This window comes from Pleurodeles waltl, chromosome 4_1 (genome assembly GCF_031143425.1).
Source record: "Pleurodeles waltl isolate 20211129_DDA chromosome 4_1, aPleWal1.hap1.20221129, whole genome shotgun sequence".
Classification (NCBI taxonomy): Eukaryota; Metazoa; Chordata; class Amphibia; order Caudata; family Salamandridae; genus Pleurodeles; species Pleurodeles waltl.
The window spans coordinates 589,853,210-589,877,904 of record NC_090442.1 but is presented as its reverse complement, the minus strand read 5'-3'; the positions used below and the strand labels follow the sequence as shown (position 1 = coordinate 589,877,904).

At 39.7% G+C, this 24,695-nt stretch overlaps 2 protein-coding genes across 5 annotated transcripts in view; one reads left to right on the top strand and one right to left on the bottom strand.

The window, feature by feature from the left end:
* The window catches only part of PARPBP (PARP1 binding protein), a 133,261-nt gene extending 115,534 nt beyond the window's left edge, over window positions 1-17,727 (bottom strand). Inside the window, exons 1-4 of the mRNA XM_069228978.1 lie at window positions 17,442-17,727; window positions 12,787-12,946; window positions 3,553-3,780; window positions 598-708 (exon numbers count right to left, since the gene is read on the bottom strand). Of these exons, the coding sequence (XP_069085079.1) occupies window positions 598-708; window positions 3,553-3,780; window positions 12,787-12,936 (489 nt within the window). The 5' untranslated portion in view covers window positions 12,937-12,946; window positions 17,442-17,727. The remainder of the gene's footprint in view (window positions 1-597; window positions 709-3,552; window positions 3,781-12,786; window positions 12,947-17,441) is intronic.
* A 61-nt stretch (window positions 17,728-17,788) lies between these two features.
* The window catches only part of NUP37 (nucleoporin 37), a 114,499-nt gene continuing 107,592 nt past the window's right edge, over window positions 17,789-24,695 (top strand). The window contains exon 1 of one of the 4 annotated variants that reach the window (XM_069228981.1): window positions 17,789-17,863. The gene's annotated coding sequence lies outside the window, so the exon portion shown is untranslated. The other 3 variants (XM_069228980.1, XM_069228979.1, XM_069228982.1) reach the window with 3 other exon arrangements.

Sequence of the window (24,695 nt, the reverse complement as noted above, 5' to 3'; positions counted from 1 at the left end):
TTAACCAAGCAACTGATTTCCGTTTGAGAGAATCATGTGATTCCTCACAGAAATTCATTGCTGTTGGGTCTAAGGGAGGAACATTCGAAAGGACTATGACATATGGTTCACAATCAGGTGGAAGATTAATATGATTTGGTCTGTTCACGGGAGTAGTGTACCTCACGATATTAGATGCAGCTGCTTTCATATGAGAGGTACTATCCACCATACGTGGTGGCTCCCCAGATTCTGGTAAACATGACCTCTGTGCTACAACCAATTGTGCAGAGTTACCGGATTGAACGGGTAGCTCAGACTGTTTCATAGTCTGTTCCTTACACATCTTATCTAAAAGACCACCCAACCTAGATACCTCCGTAGATAAGAATTCAATTTTTTCCATAAGAGGTTTAGTCATATGGTCTAGTTTTTCCTCAAATAGCTTAGCGATGTGACCCATCGTCATTTCCATTTCAGCAAGGTCCTGTTTTTCACTATGGCTTGTCATGAAACACCTCCACCAGCATCTTGCGTCCATCAAATGAGTCTAAATCTAACTGTCAAAAAAAAAAAAAAGAGAAGTGGTGTAGAGGACCTTCAATCAAGCTGGATTACCTTTATATTATTCTGAGTCAGTCCATTACTTGGTGTTGAAATTGTGTTGGGTACTTGACCTTGCTCTCCATAACTGTGGAATCCATCAGAAATAAATTCCAAGATTTTGACCTGTTTTACAAGAATACAAAATGCACAAGGAAATTAACTGGCATTGAATGCAGTAACACCAACTTGCAAAAAAACGTAAGCATAGATAGAGGAAAAGGTATTCAGATCATTAATATTGAAGCAACGTGAGAAATGGATATCAGAAACTATAGGATCCCCTTCTTTCTACCTACCCTGTGAAATGTCAAATGAGAGGAAAAGCATTTGGCATCAGTGCAAAACCCAAAGCTCAAATTCTGTCGCTCAGTATTTGTTTTTGTTTTTTCAAATCTTTTCTTCCTATGAACAGTTTTGTTTACATGGTGGCTCGTAGTCACTTGGGTATACCTGCTGTATTCAGAGCTAGAAGCACTGCTGAGAATGACGTGTGCAGCACTGCTAGTCTACCCTATAGCAACAGTATGTTAAGCAGCACCGCCACCAATGTCCTCCTAGAATAAGCTCAAGTACACGTAGTCAGTCTAAGTCGCCATTCAGCACCCTGGAGACCACACTGTAACTGGCCAAGTTGAAGATCCAAGAGCAGCAACAGAGAGAGGGTCCCCCCACAACAATGGACTGGAGCACCGTATTCAGTAATAAATCATAGCGCCCCTTGGGTATTCATTCAATATCCATTCATTCCTTTCATCAGTTATCACTAGCACTTAACCCAATAATACTCAGATCAGTACCACAACAATATCAGAAACACATACTAATAATTCATAGGTTAAAAAGCTTTGGCTTTAAATCACACACCACATTTTGTAGTCAGATCAATACAAGTATTATGCTCAAGTTATTTACAGTTTCTTAAAAAACATTCCCCACATTCATCCCAACAAAACAGCACAAACTAATATCTTCAGAGCCTAAATAAAAAACAATCTTGAAAAATGGGAGACATGAGACAGCACACAGTTGTCTATTAAAAATTACTGATCCAATCAACTTAAGGATGCTACCATTCTCTATTCTCTCTACACAGGCAGAGGAGCTGGCGGAAGCTTGATTGGATGAGGTGGACATAAAAATGTAGGAGTACCCAATGAATATATGATGACTTTATGTGAAGCTTATTTTGTCCTATAGGTATTTTAACAAAAAAAGAAAATCGCAAAGACTGTAATCACTAGGATGGGGGGAGGGGGAGCAGGGGTTTGGGAGCTTATATTCAGCTATAGGTTGAGCTGTTGTCTTTGAAATCAATTATCAATAAAATAAATATTTTAAAAATATATTTTGTTTGTGCATTATGCTTTAACAAATGTTTTAATTACCTTGATTTGGAAGAAAATGCATTTGTCTAGAAGAAGGTGGCGATAAGGTGAGAAGTCCACCAAAACGCATAGACGTAGATGTGATACTTAATCGGCTGAGTCGCATGTTACAATAGATTGTGACTTTTATGCAAGTGACATGTAGCATGCTTAACAACTGACTGGATCACGAACTGGAATTATTATAATTTTTTTTTTTTTAAATCGACAAATGTGTTCTGTCATACGTGTCTCTCCCATTTTTCAAGATTCTTTTTAAATGTAGGCTTTGAAAATATTAATTTGCACCATTTTGTGGGGCCGAATGTGATGAACCGTTCTTAAGAAATTATTAATAAATTTAGCATAATATTTGTATTGATCTGTCTACATGATGTGTTGTGATTAAAGTAGTCAAAGCTTTGTAACCTATGATTTATTAGTCTGTCATATGGATGTTGATGTAGTACTAATCTGAGTATTATTGGGTTGTTGAGTGCTAGTGATAATTTGTGTAAGGAATAAATGGATATTGAATGAACACCCAAGGGGACCTTTGATTGATTACAATTTGAAGATGCCGAAACAAAGGCCCTGGAAGACAGTACTAGACAATATTAGGTGGTTATAACAACTAGCTGGTTAAACCCTATCCACATCATATGTGTTATGGAAATTGTATCAGTCACGAGCCCCAGAGGGGTCTAGAACTGCTCTGCAACATAAAAAAAATAAATACAAAAAAAGTGTATTACGAACAATCATAATAGCTACATTAATATGGTTTGTATGCTGACCATCAAAGAAGCCTAAACACGGAAACCTGTATTGGAGTGCTTCAGGGTGTTATTCCAATGTTGTACATTATATTGACAGAATCCCAACTGAAAAGGCACTCTTCTTTAATGGAGAATTTAAATGTGTGTAGATAGCTGCATTTAATAAGAGTTTTTTCTTATATTGGAATGGTTCTACGAATGTTCGACTCAAAAAGGTATTAGCAGCAGCTTGTAAGGAATACACAGAGTGAGAGAAATATTTAAATATATATATATATTGCTCTACGAGAAGCCTATCCACTTGAAGCTTTCAACTGGGTCTCTAATTTACTTTTTTTTTTTTTTTTTTTAAAACAAGGCCTTCATTGTTGATGGCAGGCCCTCAAAGGCACCATAATCGAGTTTGAAGAGAATATCAAAGTGCTAAAAACCAGAAAATATCATGTGTGTTCAAAGCCAGTTCATAATTGTGGAAACATTCTTACAAATCAGTGTAACCGAATAAAAAAAAGATTTTAAAGTGGAGAACCTGAGTGTCATGCATGATCACTACAATTACCCAGCAGTAAAACATTTGACCAGAATAAACTACTTTCAGCACTGAATGTTTCAAAGGTTCCAGCACTTCTTACTACTGCTTAAGGGTGGATATATGATGCGCCTGAAGACAAAAACCAATGTCAAAGGACGCAAGTCAATTCTTGTAAGACTTTTGCAGATGAAGAACTAATTTCCATGCAGGAAACTACATACCTAACCAAAAAAAAAAAAAAAAAAGAACAGGTACACATGATAATCACTTAGAAAAGTTAAATATAACTTACAGGAGATGATGGTCCAAACGTACTTGCAACCTCTAGCTCTGTAAACCCTCGATAGACATCAATTAGATCCAACATGTTGCTGTTCTTGAGAAAAAGGTCATAAGTATTTCGAAATGCTGCATAATCTTCAGGCTCTTTCATCTTATGCTGAAGGCCCAGTTTATCATGCAGAAAATACTTCCAGGTTTCCAGTACATCACTGAGAGCGACTGTGAATTCCCCAAAGCTCTGAATCACAGCAATGGCAAGGTGGAAAGAGGGGAGAATATTGCAGGCTGTCATTTATTTATTTTAAACATCAACTATGAAAACAGATTAGTTTCAGATTAGCCTGCACTAAATTTAAGCTGCACACATTTCACCATTGCTTAAAAAATCACATACACATTCCCACAGTTTAAGCATTATAAAGAACAGAGGCTTGAATTTAGGTGTGCTAACTTCAGAACAATGTTAGGGCTGCTGGGGAATAATGGCAATAATGGCTAACACCTCTCAGAGCCATTCTCCTTGCTGCACACCCCCTTGTCAAAAGAACGCAAAAAACAGAGTGCAACGCCTACTCTAATATACATACTGTCTTTGCTTTGAAGTAAGAATAAATTCCAAAATGGCCTGCACAATTGCCCAAGAAAAATTCCACAACATGGGGAGAGGAACAGAAAGTAGGGGCAAGTGCAGCCTCTTACAAGAAATCCTAAAGAGTATAAATATAAAAAACATCTTAACATGCCTTCTTCCATCAAGGTCACATAATATGAAAAAGCCAGGCTCTACACAAACTTGCTAGCCTGTGGGAAAGGTGTGTAAACCCACCTATTCAAAACACAACTGAAGATCAAAGACTGTTTCCTGTTCACCCCTTCAGTGTTCATTAGTTATTACAATTTGATGCATACTGTTGATATATGTGAATTTCATTTCGGTCCACATTGCTAGGTCTGCACTATATCCATATCTGTGATCACCAAGTGCACAGATTGTTATCTTCAGTGTTTTTTGTCATACGTACAGTCACTTTTTTTTCTTAAATAGTGGCCCTTTTGCACACTGCAAGTCAGGCCGTTCACACTTGAATGTTTGGGTGTATACCAATTTATATGAAATTAAAATCACCCTTTACCAAATGTCAAATTCTCCAACAGTGAAGGAAGTAATTTTTTTTTTTTTTTTTTTTAACAATGATAACATTTAGAATAGAGTACCTGTAGGTCACCAAACAACTGCAGACATCCTATACAGGCCAAGAACTCAAACAACTTCTTGGATCATTGAAATTGCCTTGTTGGAGTACACAATTCCACATAGTATCAAAATGGTAACATCCTGCCACTACAGCAGTCAATGTGTAACTTAACGTTAAATTAGGCTTAGTTTGAAGATATTTGGAGTTTCCACTTTGTAGATGAGATAGCAGAGGACAGAATATTCCATTCAGAATGTAATGAATACAAAAAAAAACAACAACAAAAAAAATACCCTGATGGGATGCTTGAAATCATTTTAGCCACTTGTAATTACTCAGGCAGCATCCCAGTCCATTGTTTGTCAAACATGCCACCTCAGATTAGAACACACCCTATGCAATTCAGCCTTGTTTCTGTTCCAGTAGGAACAGTTCCGCCCAAACTGTAAAGCCAGGTCCTCTATGAAACAAAACACAAGCTGTCAAAGACCGGTTTCAGCCTAGGGGGGGGGCTCTTCAGTCAGGGGCACTGTTTTATGCACCTCATTCAGGAAACAAAAGACAAGCAACTACTGGAAGGGAAATTTTTGTTGTTCATAAAATGCATTTCATTGGGATGTATGGACCACTTCTAAATTGTAAAGAACTGCCCAGCAAAGGGATAAGGAATCTCAGAACAAACAGAGAAACTGCGGACAGATCATACTGCTCAAAACATTAGGGCCTGATGTATTGGTGTGCTTTCTATGCAAATAGATAGTACTAAATAGAAAAGATAATAGGCTGAGCAGAAACTCAACATTTGGCTTTAAAGTATTTTAGTCAACTTGACCGAGATCATGAGTAACAATATTCTGTAATGTGTGGAACAGGCAAGTAAGTTCCTCAACAGGAATCTTTGTTGTTGCCAATAACCGAAAGCTGCACTTAAAGGGCTCCAGAACAACTGTGACAAAGGAAAAACAGATTTCCAGAAAACTGGTGGGCATGTTGATGCAAATATGTACCTTAGGTACCTAATGACATTGTTAATCCAAAATACTATGTGACCCCGGTTCTAAAAAGTGTTTACAGGTCTGTTCTTGTAGATCTACCATTTTAACCTTTCTGAAACATCAGACAGGGCAATTGCAGCCTCACCTTCAACAACAGACTCTCCAGTCTCACCCTTCCCATGCTACCATATAGACATGGTCAGGAAGGACTAGAATTAACAGTCCCTTGCTAACAAAGTTCACTGAATTGCTAAAAAGTACTCATGTGTACACCCTCCTCATCACTTCATTGTCTGGGTCTCTGTCAGCCACAGGAATGCAGGCAATACATGTCTGTTGTTTGAAGAAGCTATCCTCACCCCGTCTTGCACCATGCCACAATGATGAGCATCAAAAACAGCTCTGACTTTGGCTCAACATTTATATTATGTAAGCAAACTGTTCGGATGAACATCCACTCCAGCATTTCTTTTGATGTTTGCATCATTTACCTTGTATACTCACACTGTCAAGAACATGAGATTAATACTGCTGTTGAGCACAGCCTAAATATCCCAATATATTTCCATGTGTATGTGTACAGCCATTACTTTGCACTTCTAGACATTGAGATGATCAGCTCTTCTTGCTAAAGTTGTTATCCATAGTTAGACTTTAAGTGGATAGACCGTTGGCCTTATTCTAGTACTTAGTACCAAATAAATATCAAACTAACATGCAAATAATATTTTTTCCAGTTTTACATTCTTAGAGTGCATGCATTACAAAAATCTATAGTCCCATGAAATTTGAAGTTGACTTAAAACTTCCAATACTTGCCTCTCCTTTTGTTTCAAATGAACTTCTTTTTAATTCCTATTCTCTGTATGGCTCCTTTCTCTGTGCACAGCTGACTCAAAGTCACATGCATGTTTGTCCTAATCCTCATTATTGTATTTCTTCACTTCATTTCAAAATCACTTCTCTTTAAAAAAATCATGCAACCTAACACAACCTAATGTCCTGCAGCTCATCTATCAATACTGCCAACCATTTACATGAATTCACATTTATTTCACTCCTCCAGAGATCACACCCAACTTCCATTAACATAATTTACCACATAGAAAGTGGAGTAAATAAACCTAACGGTTTCATTAGGAGCACAAGACTAATTCTAAACCACTGAGAAGAAGAAAAAAAAAAAAAAAAAAAAAAAAAAAACTTTGGATTCCAGAGCAGTGTGCGTAAAGCACTTTAACGTCTGGTTAATCTCACTACAAAACTTAACCCTCTTGGCCCACACGAATGCTAATACCATTAGACTCAGTGATTGGGCAGTCCAGTTTGTATACTAATTCCTTTATACAGGCTTGATCATTTTTCGCCTCACAATACAAAACTGATATGGGTCGTGCCCATCACCAATTATTGTACCAGTGCACAGCAATAAATCATCCATCTTCAACTGAAAAGGTATGAAATGAATGAAGATATATGCCACATGCTGCAGGCTAAGAGAGGACTTTCATTTACTACACCACTGCAGGTCCTACAAGCGACATATTATGACTGCTTGTTGACATCTCACAATGACAATCAGATGTGGGACAATAACAACAAATTCCATCCAAGCAGATCTCCACAACATTTCTCCCTCTTTACAATGCCTGCTGAAGACCATAAACGTTAAACAAAATATCTCATAAGGGTCAAGCAAATGCAATAACAAGCAAAGAGGACCATGATCATAAGAAATAACTCAAAGGGGTATACAAATCTGCCGGTTTACAGCAAACCATAAATTGCTTATCTATCTCTCTCACTTATTCATCCATCACAACGTTAAGCACTGCATCCCATAAACAAACTGTTGGTCCTCAAGCACGACATGGATAAGCTTCCCAAATATGATCAAAATAAAAACAACACCCTTCCAGCCACACACACACACACTACATGATTTAGGATGCTGACCATGTAGGCAAGCACTTCAGCATCCCATGGGTATTAAGCGCTATATAAATATTGCAATACAACTGAATTGTGTTTAAAAAAAAAAAAAGATATACTAATGCCATTTCCTCTTCCCTGACAATGAACAAGAGTGCTGCAGGGGTGATGAAAGGACCTGGCCGTATCAACAACCCCACACTCCCTGGGTCTTCAGGTGGATGGGACGATCCAGGCACTGCAGGAGAATGGATTTGGGAGTGGGGCACATTAACAAGTCAAATGCTCAGGGACATAGTGGCTGGACCTGACCAGCAGGTGATAAGATCACCCCTGTGCTGCCGAGGATGTGGGAAGAGTATCAAGCACTGAACCTCTTTTAGAGCAAGGTCACAGTCCTGCTGTGGAAAAAAAAATACAAACAAAATAACTTTTTATCTGGTACAGATGATGGTGAATCCATCCTGGATGTGCCTTTGATGGAGAAAGAGGGGCTACACTTGGGGAGGATCAATGTCAAGGAGTAAGTGGTGGGTGCAGCTGCACTAAAAAGCTGGGAAGACCAGGTGTTGATGAATTTCGGCCTAGTAATTATGCCCTACGTCAAGAAGAATCTAATTTGTACAAACGCAGGTGGGAGGGTTTAGAAGGTGGTGCTGTGAGTGGAAATCAACGGAAGAAACATTGTGGCAAGACTAATGATTCGAGGCCAGCGGGCCTTGGTGGGGGAGGGGGTAATTAAGGAATAGCACGTTAGAAGGGGGGATTAGCATAGATTCTTTCTAATGAGGATTTCCAGCTGGGTTTGAAGAGGATGTGCAGGGCAAGAGTGGAACTTTTAGACACGGACCTATGATTGTAATGAATGGCACCCGTGAGGCCAAAGTTGGCAACCTACACAGGTAAAGCTTTTGGAGGCTGCAGAGAACACGATGGAGGGACCTTTTCATGAGTGGAGAGGTTAATTGTGTCACTTGTAAGAGTTTTGCCTAAAAAGGGGAAATGAGAGTTTGGTTTGATGCAGCATCTAAATTGATTGGACAGACAGTCTTAACGATTTCATGCCAAAGGACCTGAGCTCAGTTCATTATGCTGCAGTGGACGAAGCTGTTGTATCTGTAAGGAACGCAGCCCGTGAGGCTTTCATCATCCAGATTATAAGAAGCTGCTAGGGACTTGGGGCCATATGTACGAACACATTTTCCCATAGACACAGAATGGGCAAAACGGTTTGGTACATCTGGCCCATAGTTTCAGAGGCACATTTTCACGAATAAAGCTCTGCCTGTGAGGTGCTCCGTTTCTTAATTTGTCTCAAAGGTTTAGGACATTTCTATAATGTTTGTTCACTTTTGTAACTGGTTCTACTCCTGTGACATTATTTGAATGATTTCTTTGTGGGTCATACAATTTTGACATGTGCCAGGCAGATCTTGACAATTTTCAGGCCTTGATGATCAAGTCAGGCACTTTCACCTGAAAAGATAGTGGGTCCAGAAACTGTGTTGACTTTTGAGTATCGAGGTTGATCCCGTTACAATAGAAGTGAGTTTAATGTTTGCAAAGAAACTGGCGATTTGAGAACTGTGGAAGGTGATTTAGGTACTGTTAGGCCATCTTAGCTTTGCATGTAGAGGTGGCTGGCAGAACTATTTGCAGAATTGGTTTTGTGCTTGTGACACAGATTTTGCTACATCACAGAATGAAGTTGTTGGTTGGGTGATTTAAAATTGACAAATTTGAAAGTCTGGGTGGGTTTTCTTAAGTAGTTCAATGGAGAGTCTCTGTGGAATTTGGGGGAATGAAGCTGAATGGAGTGTACAGTTTTTCTGGGATGAAGTAGATGACGAAAGTTTTGGTTTATTTTGGCAAGCAAAGTGGTGTGATGAGCAGTGGCCAGAGTTATGGAGAAGCAAAGGGCACAGCACTGCATTTCTTTAATTATCTTCCTTGGTAGTACAATTAGCAATTTAAGGCAGACATTTTAGGAACAATAAAGTCATGTTCATTGTTTGACACTAAACAGACTGTCATCTGAGAAGAGACGGTCCTTACATTGCGACAGGTTGTCATTTTGGGTTGTCTGCAGTACAACATTTTACACAGAACTCAACATGTTTCAGGGATTAACAATGAAATTGTGGATTTGTTGCCTTCTTTACAGTGGCAGTGCCATGTCTAGCACAGCAGACAGGTTTGACCAAGAAACAGACGTCAGTGGAGCTGTGAAGGATAGGCGCGGGAGAATGATCCAATTAACTGAGGGGTCCCTGGTGCCTTCGACTAGGCAAGCTAACAGACTGGAGAATCTGGCGACAGACACGAAGCAAAGGTATCAGGGCCGGAGGCATTTTCAGAAAGATGGATGACATGGTGGCCTTCGTTAAGACCAACACAAAAAAGGTTTGTCTCTGGTAACTATCTCATGTACGCTTGATGGTGTAGATTTTTATGGCAAATTGTTTTGAAAGATTTTGCATAGAATTTGTTTTGATGCGAATGAGAAAGCTTTATTTTCTCTGACTATTTCATAGTTGTGCTTTTTTAGCCCTTTGATCTTTGAAGTTGTTATGGAATAGCAGGCAGATGGATCTTTTGCAAGGCGACGTCTTTGAGAGGAGGGTATTAGAGGTTTGGCTAGAGAGATTGAAAACTAATGAAAGGGGATGGGGTCGAGCTGTGCAGTTGAAAAGATAGCCTGTACATGATTTCTGACTGGGATGATGAGTGGGAGTTTGAACACGGGGATGAATCTGTTGTATCCAGTTTTCAGATTCTGCAGAGCAATGGCTTTTTTAGAGAATACCCAATTGCGAATTTGAGGTGCAGTCTTTCAGTAGAACTGGTATAAGAGTTAGGCAAAACCTGAATGATTGCTAACCTTGAATGATAACCAGCAACAAGAGAACAAGGTTATTTCTGGAAGCTTACCTGGCCCCTTGAGTGATGTACTTTTGGTGTGGATCTGCTTACATTTGTTCATTAAGTGGCAGACAGGCAGACTGAGCACGCGCCGTAGGAAGACAGCCAAGTTTTTTGTTTGTTTTTTTAATAAAACTAGGGTACAGTTAAAGTGATGGAGTGAAGGGGGTATGCGAGGGGGCCAATTGTTACAGACTCAGGCTGATCTGTCTAAGGGGACGGGCAACCCAGGCATTTTGGTCATTTAGTTAGGTGAAAATGATTAGATTCATTGAAGAGGTTAACACTTCTTAAGAAAATGAACAGGGATATAAGTGAATTAAAGTATTATTGGCAGGGGGTGTTCAGTGTTGTGAACAAAGTTGACACCAAAGTGTCCAAGTGTTGACCAAACCAGCTGCAATCAAAAGGGAGGGACATACAGTGAGAGAAATGAGACATTGTTCTAGGGAGGGCCAGGCATGCTGAAATGTAGTTTGAGGAAAATCATTTATTTATTTAGGGATGACGAGGTTAATTCGTTGTTTATTGGAATCGAGTTGTATTTGATGAAGTTAAGATAAACGTTGGAAAAGTGGTCAAGTGAGCAGTTTCTTACCAGGTGGGTTTTTCTGGGTGGCAGGTGTTTTTTTCGAAGCTATATATAAAACATACACTTGTGCTTGGTATTGCCGCTGGTCAGGCTGATCAGACCAAGGGAGGGAATAGGTGGAAAGTTTCAAGGTTGTTGACACTAAGTATAATTTAGGCGAAGAGGTGTTGGTCACAGGGGCTGAATTATGCAGGATCCTTTGGCGAGGATGGGCGTTTTAGGGAGCTGCATTCAAGAGAGCAAAGCAATGGTTGGTTGTTTAAGCAGGCAGAGTGTGAGGAGATAAGTTTGGAATAAATTAATTTTAAGTGGGGCTTTATATATGTTATCTCTAAGCCATCTGCTAGGTTGTTTAATTGTAATATGCACCAGTCTTATTTGTCACACTCCAAAAGGTGCTGTGAGATGTCAACCTGCATCATCTCACCTGATGGGCTCTGCCTAAACATGCCTTCAAACCCCTTACACCACAGTATACACTGACCTACAAAAGCATATGCCACATGAGCACCTACACATGCACACAAAACAGCTTGTTCTACAATGTGCCCACCAATCAAGTTAACGCCGAGTATTAATCCTTTAAAATCTGAGAGTCCAGAACAAGTGTCTTCATGTGCACCAAAACAGCACTCAAGGACTAAGAGAAGAACACAAAAGGCAGAGGACTGCTAAAGAAACGCATGCAACATTTTCACAGAGACCATTCGCTTATTCCATTGTCAAAGTGGTACCTTTAGGACCTGCATTTAATGGGAAGAATATTCTGAATAGTGTGTATTGGAGGACAACTACTGGAATTAGTAATTTGCCGTCCATTTATTAGTCCAACATTATTGCATTAATGTGTCCGTACCGTGATAAATTCTCTTTGTATTCGCAAATTCAGTTGAAGCCTAACAGTCACTACCCTCAGACCCATTTAAAAAAAGGTATTAAATACCAGAGTTATATTTCTAAGAGGGAGTTGAGAGAAACAGTAAGAGACAAGTCTCATACTTTGTTATTAATAGCTAGTGTCTCAATAAAACATGCATACAGAACTAATTTTAGCTTTGAAATGACTTGTGTGAAATTAAATCAAATGAAACACTCAAAAGTGGATGAAAAAACTGATGGGTGCACAGGGGTACTGTATTGCCATTCTTATTTCTAAACTTTTTTCAAATTTGTTGCTGCATTATTAAAAAGAATTAAAAAAGAAAAAAAAATACATTCAACCCAGCAGGCTGTGGGAAGGCATGAGACGCCAGAGTCGCCATCAATTAATAGCATATGCGCCATGGTGTCTGGCAAGATCTACAAGTGATGGCTTATAGCAGCCCATTTGTACCCCAAACATAATATAAAGTACTCCTAATAGCCATTAGTGACTTACATGTGGTAATCTGCAAAAACAGTCAATAGATTAACCAATCAAGTTACAACTACATTGAAACATACTCACAGAATTGAAGATAAAGTATCCTGCAACAAAAACTATGTATGCACACTAACATTAAGAAAATCAAACAATGCTAACGTTTTTAAAGGATGGTTGCGGCCATTCATTGGCCAGTTATTTTTGATGAGCACTAAGGTAGAGAAACGAAATTGAGAGCACTAACCTGTTTATGGACTTCAGCCATTGAAAGTTGCAAAATTCTGAGCATGCAATCAGCTCCACACAGAGTGATCCTCTCACAACCAGGTAAAGAGGACAAATATTTTCTGAACAATTTGATCATGTTCAAAACATCTTGGTGCATAGTAGACATCGCTGAAAAACTATGAGAAAAACACTATTATAACAAAGACAACAGTAAGTATAAGAAAAATCAATGTCTAGTATTTACTTATGCAAAATAAATTGATTCCCTAAGATTGTCCAAAAGGAAAGCCAAACATCTTAGGAACCTCAATGAATGGAGAAACACAATTTTAATGAGTGACACTACACCTGTTAGTTATGTATTCCTCCACAGATCCATATGCAGGCCCTCTTTGGAAAGCACTTGTACATTAAGTTTCCTAGATTATTAAATGACTGTGGAAAGCCAGTGGATATTTCATCTGTGCGCCTTTGCTGGACTGACATGTTACACCCTTTTTACTCCTCCTCCCAGTAGATTAGTTCAATTAACTAATCCCAGCATGTGACTCAGGCTATAAATATTTCTAGCGGACTCTAGAACAGTTCCCGATGAGAGTATTTGGAATGCCCACTTGCACATACTCTCATGGGATCAAGAAAGGAGGGTTACAGACAGTGAAATTTCCAAACCAGGGGCCACCTTCCCAGGAATGTCTCCACAATCTTAGCCCCAGCTCGCCAGGTCCTTTTCAATTACACCATGTTTTCCGATTGTGGTTTAGACTAAAGATTTAGTTGATAAAAAGTTTTCCACCAGAGGTCACAATCACAGAGTCCAGTCTGGAACCCTGGTCCAGAAGAACACATTCAAAAATGAAGTAACTGCCTAACAATTGATTGGTTGCCCTTTCTTCTATATATTTTTGTTCTCTTTCCTATATTTATTTAAGGTTATCATATGGATTTCTAATCAGCTTGATTCTGAATGGCAGACATATTGAACATGTCCCTCCATTCTTATGCTTCCTTTTTGAGGATATACTTGTGCTAGTGTAATATCTTGTATTATTTGTAAACATGCTAGCAATACTTGTTGCCAACTAAAATGTACATAAATGCATAAAGGGTCCACTGCACAACAGACGTGTCATTTGTTACAATTGTAAAATACTAAAAACAAAAAACATATCCTTAAACAAAAGAAGTGACTATATATTGAAGGGCGCACACTGGGAAATAAAATTGGTTAATGCTATTTTTCTGCCCAAGACGGCTGCCCAAATGTAGTCTAACTTTTAGGTGTGTTATGCCTATTATGATTTTTAGGCTCAATTTACTGTGCTTGCATCATTTATAGAACATTTTACATACAATAAACAAACACACAAAGTCAAATGGTCTGGCCTTTTGTTAGAGGAACTGTTTGGCAATATGTGGGTGACTATGTGCGAGTTGTTTTCAGCTGTCCTAGAAACAAAAACCCACAATGAAGCAACATCTTAGGCTACAATAATGCAGACACCGAAAAAAGGCCCATTTGCCCAGACTGCAATGAGTCAGAAGCGTATTTGTACATTGTGAACACAAAAGGCATATAGAGTAAAATATAGCATATCAGATAGAGATATATATATATATATATTATTTTTTAACACAAAAAACTAGTACTTTTATTGTAGATTTAAGAAACCTTACATGTGTGCATGTCATTACTTTGTGGACAATAAAATCTGGCAAATAGAAAGCAAGAAAATGTGAGTTACAAACTACAAAGCCAATGGTAAGCAATGGGCGGAAGCAATCAAATCAGCTGTCACAAAGTCTCCAAGAAGACTTTAGCAACTGGACAACTGTGCTGTTTCTTGGTCTTCAACCTAAAAAAGCGTGCCACTGTTGTTGGTCACATCATTTTTATGTGATCGGATAGAATAATGGGTGCATTTTCTATGCTTTATTGACCGATCTAAGCTGGCAGAATGCCACCTAGATCTGTAAATAGAAAATATATCAAGTTTTAGGTGTGTGAAAGTGTTTACCTTGTAGTGAAGAGCATGGCAGCAAATAGTAGTGGTCATGACCTACATTCAAATTTAAACAAAAAAATGTAAATGTGAGTGAAGGATTGGGGAGAAATCGAGGAGCAGGTTGGTGGAGGGGAGGTGATGGAAGGAGGTGAATAAATAAAAATAAAGCTGGGTTGAGGGAGAAAGGATAAAGAAGGGGAAAGTACCACACAATGGAGAGAGCAACATGAAGCGCAGGACAGGAAGGTGGAGGTACACACCAGGAAAACAGAACAGTGGGAGCCCAAAGTGATGGAACCTCATCCACAAGGGGAGGTGCTATGACTACAAGCAGTCAAAGCACAAGAAAGGGGATGCCTCATGCACTCAAATGAAGAGAGGGCACCGGAGGGGCCCCAGATGCAAAAGCGTTAGTAGCTTTTACTTGGGAGATGGGTCGGGATAGGGAACCAGTGATCCCTGAAGAAGGAAGAAAGGACATCTAACAAATCACAGAAAAGGGGTGCACTGAAGTAAACAGGTACCAGACTGAAGATGTTTTTAGGGTGAGGAATGCCCATGGGAGGAAAACAGTCCACCCTGTAGCCTTGGTGTCCCTAGAATAGGAGGGAACTCCTTATCAAGAAAAGGGTAGTGGTTAAGCCTGACCTCCCCCTCGACTGTTTCCTCAGGGCACCCCACCATCACAAAAGACTGGGCGACACTTCTTAAACAGAGGAGATAGAGGTCCTGGATGAGAGGAAAGGGCAGGAGGTGGAAGCGACTTTTAGTCAGAGGATGAGAAAGCCAAAGCTACTTTGACTCCTATTGATAAGGTGCTTTGTATGTGTGGGTCAGGAGTTTGAACTATGTGCGCTTGTTTATCAGGAGTCAGTGGCGTTCTCTCAGGTGAGGGCCAATGTGCATCAGACACAGGAGATTGAAAAAACTAGATTGGGTGTTGCATTCTGGACAGCCTGGAGTCTTTTTGCGAGTTAGTTGGTTATTCCTGCAAATATGATATTCCTATAGTCCAGTCTGCTGTTGATTAGGACTTCAGTGATTGTTTCCCCAGTGTTTTTCTGTAGCCACTTTAAGATCTTCTTGTTCATCTTCAGGGTGTGAAAACAGGACGAGGCAACTTTGTTAACTTGAGAGGACATGTCCCGTTTGCCATCTACAATAATTTTGGAGTTTCTAGCTTGTGTACCAAGAGTGGGAGTGAGTCTGAGATCTGTTGGCTAGCAGATGGAGTCCCATAGTGATGCATTCTTCCCAGAGATCACCACTTCGTTGTGTTTGTGTTGTGTTTGAGGCAGCCTGATTTCATCCAGATGGCTACTTCGGTCATGTATGTGGTGAACTTGTTACTGGCAGGGGATCATTCAGAAAAGTGAAAAAAGGGGCAATGATCGAATGGGCAGAGATACTTAGATATTAAATAATTTAGAAGAAATGACTTCTCAAAGGGGGCCAAGGCTTGATGTACATTTTCCCCCCACCCCCAATATGATTTTGTCACTCAAAGGTCCAAATATTAAATGGCCCAAAAAAAAAAAAGTGTATCTATATATCCTTCTTTCTTCCTATCTTGTGCGCCTCAATCTCTCTACGTCTGCCTGCTCGTGTCTTGTGTGTGATTTATGGGCATAGATAGCTAGCTCCCCCTATTACCTAACAGTTTACTAACGCCAACTTTCCATCCCACCTAGATTTATACACCTACTCTTACCAACTTACTATATGCACGCCAATAGGTAAACAAACTGCCACACCGTTTGGAGACAAAATATTCCATTTACAAGGCGTATGTTCCATTTGAGGCTGGCTTTTCAAGGGGACAACATGTTTCGAAGTAGGAGCTTAATACAACGTGTGAAAAGATTTTTATTTGAGTTTGTGCTTGCGTCACACAAAAATAAATAGTTGGCTTTGCCACTGCTTGCTTGATTCAGAAATCTGGTTGGTCCCCCTATTTACAAACCAGTGGATAATAAAATCGACTTTCAGACATCTAATCAACTAATAGTGTAAAATACAGTGCCATCATCGAACTGATTGTTTAGGTCTAATGGTTTCAGGTGGCACTTTAAGTTACACAAGTTTATCGTTATGAAATTAAGAAAACAGAGAGAAACCCTACTCGCCGTATAAAGACTAGACACAAAACCGAACCATATGGTAGTGCACGTTTATCCTTCAAAGAAAAACGTTCTTAATGTAGATCGTACGCTGTAATGAAGGCGGAAACCTTCAAAAACAGTGATGCTGATACACACATTTTTGGGAAAAATTATAAATATTAAACAAATTTACGATATTTACGCGGTGGTAATTCAGTGAACTCGCATGGCACATGAACATCACAAAGAATGTAAGGTCCGCAGTTAAAACCTTTACATCTGCAGAAGTATGACAGTTACTTTGTTTCTCCGCAGGTGTAGTTCAATATCCACAACTCGGCACGCGACACCGTGCTTTAGAAAGAAAACGATACGTAACAGATCAGAAAGAGGTGTTTGAATGCTTACATATTCCAGCAAATCCCGACATCCAAGTACTCAAACACAAATTCAGTACCCATTTAACTACACAAGACGGCGCTAAAATGGAAGCAAACATGAATGTCTAAGCTGCAATCAAACTCGCTGGTAGCGAACACTTTACAGTGGAGTCTTGGCATTACCGAAAGGACAGCGGTTCCCCTCCTGCTGATGCTCCGCTGACCGCACAGATGTTAACAGTCGGGTGCGCCTGCGGCTCTTGTAACAAAGCAGCTAACCTCTTGAGTAGAATTAATCTAGGCAATCGTTCTTTGAAACTAACCCCGTTACTACTCCTTCCCCGGACACACCGTTAGTGCAATGAACAATCACAACCAAAGCCAGCACGTAGCAGTATGAATCGTATTTTTAAAAAAGGTGAAAAAAATGTGCTGTCTTTTGGTTGGTCGGGGGACTTGCGAGGGTTGCTAGCTTCCGAGGTTGTGATTGGTTGGATAACTGTCTGCGCTTTAAAGACTAAAATTTAAACGTCAAACCCAGGCGTTCATTGGTTGTGCTGCCCGAAGAGTTCACGTGACCGGAACAAAATGAGTTTGCCGCAGCAGTAAGTGCTAGTCCTCCCCTTTTGTCAATGCACCGGTTTTCTGAAGTTTCACTTAGTGTGGTTTCAGTCCCCCTTCAGTGACCGGAGATTTGCCATCCAAATACGTAAAAGAACCCTTCGGTCGGCGTAAACTGTATCGTCGCTGGTGAGTGGCCTTTTTGTCAGGCAGGTAAATTAATTTCTAAACCGACTGTGACTGCTCAACCACCAGGTTGTTAGGCAGCACTCTACCGCCGGGAGCCATCCGGCCTCTTTTAACGTCACGGGTCATTCGCCCCTTGCAATACTGACACCTTACCAGGCCATATTTACGTCTGCACATGCCTATGGTAAAGTTTAGAAAGTGCGTTGTCCCTCTTATGTTGCTTTCTTCCCCTTTGTCCAGCAGCCGCTAGGAGGCAGGTGAGTGAAGTGCAGGACTGCGCCCTCTGCGGAGTATACTATCTACTGCCAGTTCGAAGCCGAATCCGGCGTCTTAGCCCCGCTTACAAGTAAAGCCATGCCCAGAAGAAAAGACGTGCCATGGCTTTCCAAATTGCCCATGTGCTTTCTCATGCACCTTTTTTGTACTCATTGGTTTACAATATTGCAGGCCATTTTTACCAGTCTTTGGTAGTACTACTGAAAGTTATCTAAATTAATCTAAGTGTTGCTTACTTAAGTAGTCCAGAAAAATCTTGGTGCAGCAAGTTTAGTACTTTGATCATTAAGTTTTATTTAAGTTTTTGTTATAGCGTGTCATGGCCCAGGACGCAGGAAGGCAAAACGCTTTTTCAAAGATGTACCATTGCAGAACAGGCAGAGAACATGTCAAAAACATAAAATCTATGCTTTCCTAATTCACAGAGGATAATTGGGTACGGTTCGGTATAATTTGACCTTTAACTCATAACGGGGACAGAGGGAGGCATATTTTATCGGCCTGTTGCCGCGCTCCCTGTGCCTCAGCAGTCAAGACGAAACATAATTTTTCTCTTGACTTCGTAATATACATTCCAAAGCTAATGTTGCAGAGAACGCAGGATAACGTATTTCCCTTCTTCCCTCAAAAGATGGGAATAGGTTAAAGAAAACATAGTTATCATTAACATACCTTATATCATACTAACCATAAAGTTCCAAACACTAATGATTTTTATACAATAGGTAATGTCAGAGCATAAGTCCTAAAAACAAAAAAGCGGGGTAACTAAGTTAGACAGTATGCAAATGACATTACAGCGCATGACATCGCACGGTGCATCACAAACATCACCTCACAAAAAGTAACATCAGATCTTAAGACCTCTCACATATGTTTAGCACCTCTATAAAGCGTACATTTTAGCGCATTACAATTTAACAAATGAGATTGTGTCAGGGTTGTGACAAAACCCCGATGCAAACTCTGGGCCTCAACTTATACATTTAATTTTTAGGACACTGCCACAAAGAAATTGGCAACAAGGAGAAATATGACAGTAAATTTCTTCTGCTTAATTGGCTGCAAAGTCTGCATTTTGAACTCTTATGTGGTGAAGGCACCTGCTGCAGTGATCTTTGTGTGCCAACTAAATCTCAAGGAAAAATATTAATAATAAGGATAAGATAACTCCAAAGTTTAATGTATTTGCCGGAGAAATCTGAGGTTTGTCTAGTCCCAGTCCTGAATAGAAGTAGCATAGTGGATTAATATATCACCCACAAAGTACATTATGTAACAAGTAGATGACAAATGTTTATTTTATGTAAATGGGTAAGTGGGTTACTGTCCTTAATACAGAGATCATTTTGTTACTTGCCGTTCATAATGTGTAATCCTTCTAATACAGTACAGAAAGTTAAGAAGAACATGTGCCTCCTACACTTGTAGCCCTCACTGTCTTATATAACACATCCTACCCATTGATTTACAGACATATGAATTATTGTCAATGTATAATGTGTACATGTGATGTAAAATGCTCTGACACCCTGCATTGGGATGAGTAGCGTTGTAAAAGAAATAAAACAAAATAGTAGTATCTAAATTGTTATTAGTAAATACTGGGGGAGTCCAACACACCTGACATTTCTACAGTGCATGTATATCTCTAATTTATAGTCAAAAGCATGTCTTTCGTACCTGTGCAGTGATAAACTCTGTTCCTTTGTTTCCCCTCCATTGCATTTAGGTGTGAGCCTCCTGATAGCTCCCAGCCAGAATACTCCAACAAAAGGAGGCTTGATAGCCCCTGAACTTAGGCCTTTGTTATGGGCCCTGTTGGAATCTGATAAGGTCCCTTCCCACCTGCATGTTGCTGCTCGGAATGAAAGCAGACAACATGCATGCACTGCTGAATGTGTCCCAGTGTGTGAATATTACAGCAGGACAAATGTAGCATATTTCTGTGGGATCCAGCCTTATGGCAGGGTAGATGGTGTCCATCCTGTGAAAAGAGTGGGTAGATGACGTCTGCCCACGCGTACCCTCAACTTGTGCCCTGAGTACTATCTAGTTTATTAAGAGCCTCTCTTAGACTTCGCTTCCTCTGTAATCTCTCCTTCGTCTTACATATGCCAAAGTGATCTATATATGCCAAGTTTACCAATAGCTTAACTGGGAGGTTGAATCCATTTTGTCCCACGCTGATAATTCATCCCTCACCCCCCAAATATGTCCGGAAAATGTCCCATATCATGTTCCAAGGTGGCGCGTACCCATCCACAATCTTGCAGACCTCCACTGACTCTTCATTCTTTGCCATCTCACCTATCCAGACTCCATTATTATGGTTGTTAGTTCCCACAATTTCCTATCCTCCCAGTAGTCATCCATTTCATCATCTAAACCATCTTCCCCAATGTCTCTTTATTTTTCAGTCCACTCAGACAATCTGCTGTCGTTATATTGATTCCCTGTAAATATTCCACATTAATGTTAAACTCTTGTAGTGAGATTATGCATTTAAATATTCAGGAGATGCTATGTAAACATTTCTTGATGAATATTTTCATTAAGGGTTTGTGATCAGTTTTTATTTTCAACTTTGTCCCATAAACAAATACATTCAATGTCTTTACAACCCAGTTCTGTTGGATACTTTTAAGAGTAGATTGCTCACCTTGTGAATATTCTCAAGGCATCATACTATATCCAGAAACTTCTGGCTGTGCTCCTGCACACCGGTAGAAGGCGCAATGTGGTTTTGCACCAACTTTGTTCTGCTCCGGAAGTCTTGAGCAGAGACACTTGTAAGCACCACCTATGCACACAGATATCAGTTATTTCTAGCCTCACTTTCAGACGCGGGTCCGGAGATTATTCATCTTTTTGGGGTTTTCTTCTTCAAATTTTCACAATGTGCAAATGAGGTCACTCCCAAAACAACAGGGTTTAAGTCTTGTAGGAAGTGCCACAAATAGATGTACGTAACCAACCCCCTAAGATATATCTGTGGTGCCTGAGATTGGAACACAACTCCATGACGACTGCGCCAGGATGAGCCTCAATGCCATGCAGGACCACAAGGCAAAAGTTTACATTGCGAAGTACCAAAAGACTCCATGCCATGACCTTTCACTGTTAAAAGGAATGCCTCTTTCTCACTCCCAAAGTCATTTCTGTGGCGCATCTTTGTCACGGTTAAATTAATCAGGTAACTCCCAATGTACTACTGGTGAAGTACAGGTACCAGAATACCCTACCACGCTGTTATACAGAGGCACAAGGTATTTGACTACTAATAAGATAGCCTTGTGAATTTTAGCTTTTGTTACAGAGATAGCCCAGTGGGTCTTAGCATTTGTTACAGAGATTCTTGTGTAACACGTATATCACAAGTTCTTATATTCGGGTATGAGTCCGATACATGCAGCAATATATATATATTTATATTCTTTATATATTTTACCTCAGAAGAAAGGCTGATTTGAGCAAACAAGATTTGAATGAATATAAATATATATATTCATTCAAATCTTGTTTGCTCAAATCAGCCTTTCTTCCGAGGTAAAAAAAAAACAAGAACCATTGAGCAGATACTCTAAAAGTGGTGTCAACTTTATTAAACACACTGCAGTAAAACACTCAAAAACTCGCTTTTGAGTTTACCGTAGTCTCTGAAACTACTTTATTGCGCCAAGAAACATCCCTGCAGAATAGTATAGCAAGTAGCATATTTATTGTTGTCCCAGTAGGATATATCTAAGGATTACGGATATCAGACTGTTGTCATCAATGATGTAATTTAACATGTAATGAAAGATGTATTACGTGAGGTCATAAACAGTGCATGGCAGGGGCACTAGTCATAGTTGGCTCAGTAAACCGATCCGGTGAATTTCAGAGGTTTTTTAAAAAACTTCTTTTTATCTTAGTTCAACACCTAACTAAAACGTCTCTAACTTTTTGTTTTTTTTTCATTTAATGTCAAGGGTTTTTTAATGTAAGCTATGGTCTTATCACCAAACTATAACACTACTTAAAAAATAATTCTATATATATATAAATATATTTATTATTAATTTTCAAATTATCTGTACAATTTAGCTAGAATTTAATTGCATTATTTTAATCTTAATTTTCCTTTATTTCTGTTATGTTTACAAATCATGTATTTAATTTTCAACTAAATTTTCTAATTCTCTTCAAAATTATTTTTAAAACATATGTTTGCTATAATATGCATTTATATTAATGTCTGTTTAAATTATTGTTTATCACATTTCTTTAATTTATCTCTAATACATACACATATCTAAACCGATATTATGTGTGTGTGTTTGGAAGCAGTCAACACTGGGTAGTTAGTTAGTACCACGTTTCCATAGGAAATTGATTTTTTGGTTTGCTTATAACTTTGGCCCTGTTTGTTGAATCTTCACCACACTTAGCAAAAAAAAAAATCGTCCACCTATTCTTGCTGGAAAGTTTTGAGGTGATCCATCAAGCAGGGTCCAAGACGTAAGGGAGGGGCAAGGCGGCCCAAATCGCACTTTTCTCTTGCAACTTTCAGTAGGAAAATTGAACCGTGATACTGCAAAAACAGCTGAACTGAGTTACATCAAATTTGGCAGAAAGCTATATATTGGTCCAGGAAGTGTGCTTTTTGTGATTTGATGTAAATGAGCCGTTTTTATGTTGAAACTGACGAGACAGCACAGCTGTCTGGTTAGCTAATGATATCTTGAGAATATTCAGAAAGCTTTCCTGGGAATGTATTCCGCCCCATTGCTTACCATTGGCTTTATGGTTTGTAACTCCCATTTGCTTGCCTTCCACTTGCTGGCTCAATTTGTTTTAGGCTGGCCAGCTTGAGTTCGTAGCCTCCCATGCCCAAACCATATTTACTGATTTCTTTCTTCAGTAATAGATTTCTTTAAACAGGCCTTTAAATCTTGTTTTTATCTTGTCACGTTTGCTCTGCATTCAAAGACTGGGGTCAAATGTCAGGCTCTGTCTTCTAAGGAGTTTGGTGTTTGCTTTTCTTTCTCTGACTTCAAAGTGAGAGGATTTATTGACAATCATGCTGGCTTATGGGGAGTGCTTGCGGTAAACTGTACAGCTTTTTTTTTTTTCTTCTTTTTTTTCTTTTCTTCAAGCGCATAACAAGATTTAAATATCTATATATAAACTGTGCAGATATTTCAGACTATATTATAAGTAGAAAAGCACAAATGAAGCACATTTTTTGGTAATTCTAAAACGTGGTGGAAACAAGTATTTTATCATGATTAAATCAGATACATACACTAGGTGGTGACATTGCTACACATCATTTGAGTTGTGTGTGGTTTACTTTTAGCAGTAAAACTGTATGTCTGTTCAAATGTAATGGTCAGTGTTTTGAAGGTTTGTTTTCTGTAATAGCAGTGAGCTACCACCCCCTGCATACTCCACTCTGAACCACTCCACACTGCGTCACTGCACTCTGCCCTGCACCATGCCACTCTGTGCCATTTCCCTCCATGCCTCTGTACTATACACCATTTTAAGCTGTGTCAGTGCACTCTACTCCATACTACTGTACTATGCACCACTGCACTCTTCGCCACTCTACTTAGTGTTACTGTACTCTGCAACAGTTCTTTACCACTCCACTCTACACCAGTACAGTCTATGCCAGTCCACTCTAATCTACTCTGCAGTCTACGCCACTCTACTCTGTGCCACTGTACTGTACCCTGCACCACTCCACTCTATTCTGAAATAATCTACTGTATGCCGTTGCAATCGCCCCCCACCACTCTACTCTGCATCACTCCACTCTGTTCTGCATCACTGCACTCTACGCCCATGCAACTCTACACCACTTTACTCAAAATCAATGCACACTATGACAATCTACTTTACACCATTGTACTCTACAACACCTTACACCATTGGTCTCTGCCATGTACTCTGTTACTGCACTCTGCCACTCTGTTCTACTCTTCACCACTGTAATCTACAAGTCTACTCTGCAACACTGAACTCTGTGCCCCTGCACTCTACACTGCACCACTTTACGCCACTGCAGTCTAGACCACTCAGAACCACTGCACTATACGCCATTTCTCCAACATTCACTTTCCTCAAAACAGTGCACTCTACATCACTGCACTCCACACCAACTATTCTGCACCAGTGCACTCTACGCCACTATACTCTATTCTGCAACACTCTATGCCACTGCACGCTAAGCCACTCTGTTCTACTCTGCACCGCTGTATTTTACACCACTGCTCTGTTCATCGCTCTGCTCTGTGCCGCTGTATATGCCACTGCACTCTACGACACTCTACAGCACTACATTCTAAGCTACTGCACACTACACCACTCCACATCATTACACTCTATATTACTCTACTCTGTGCTACTCTGCACCACTTT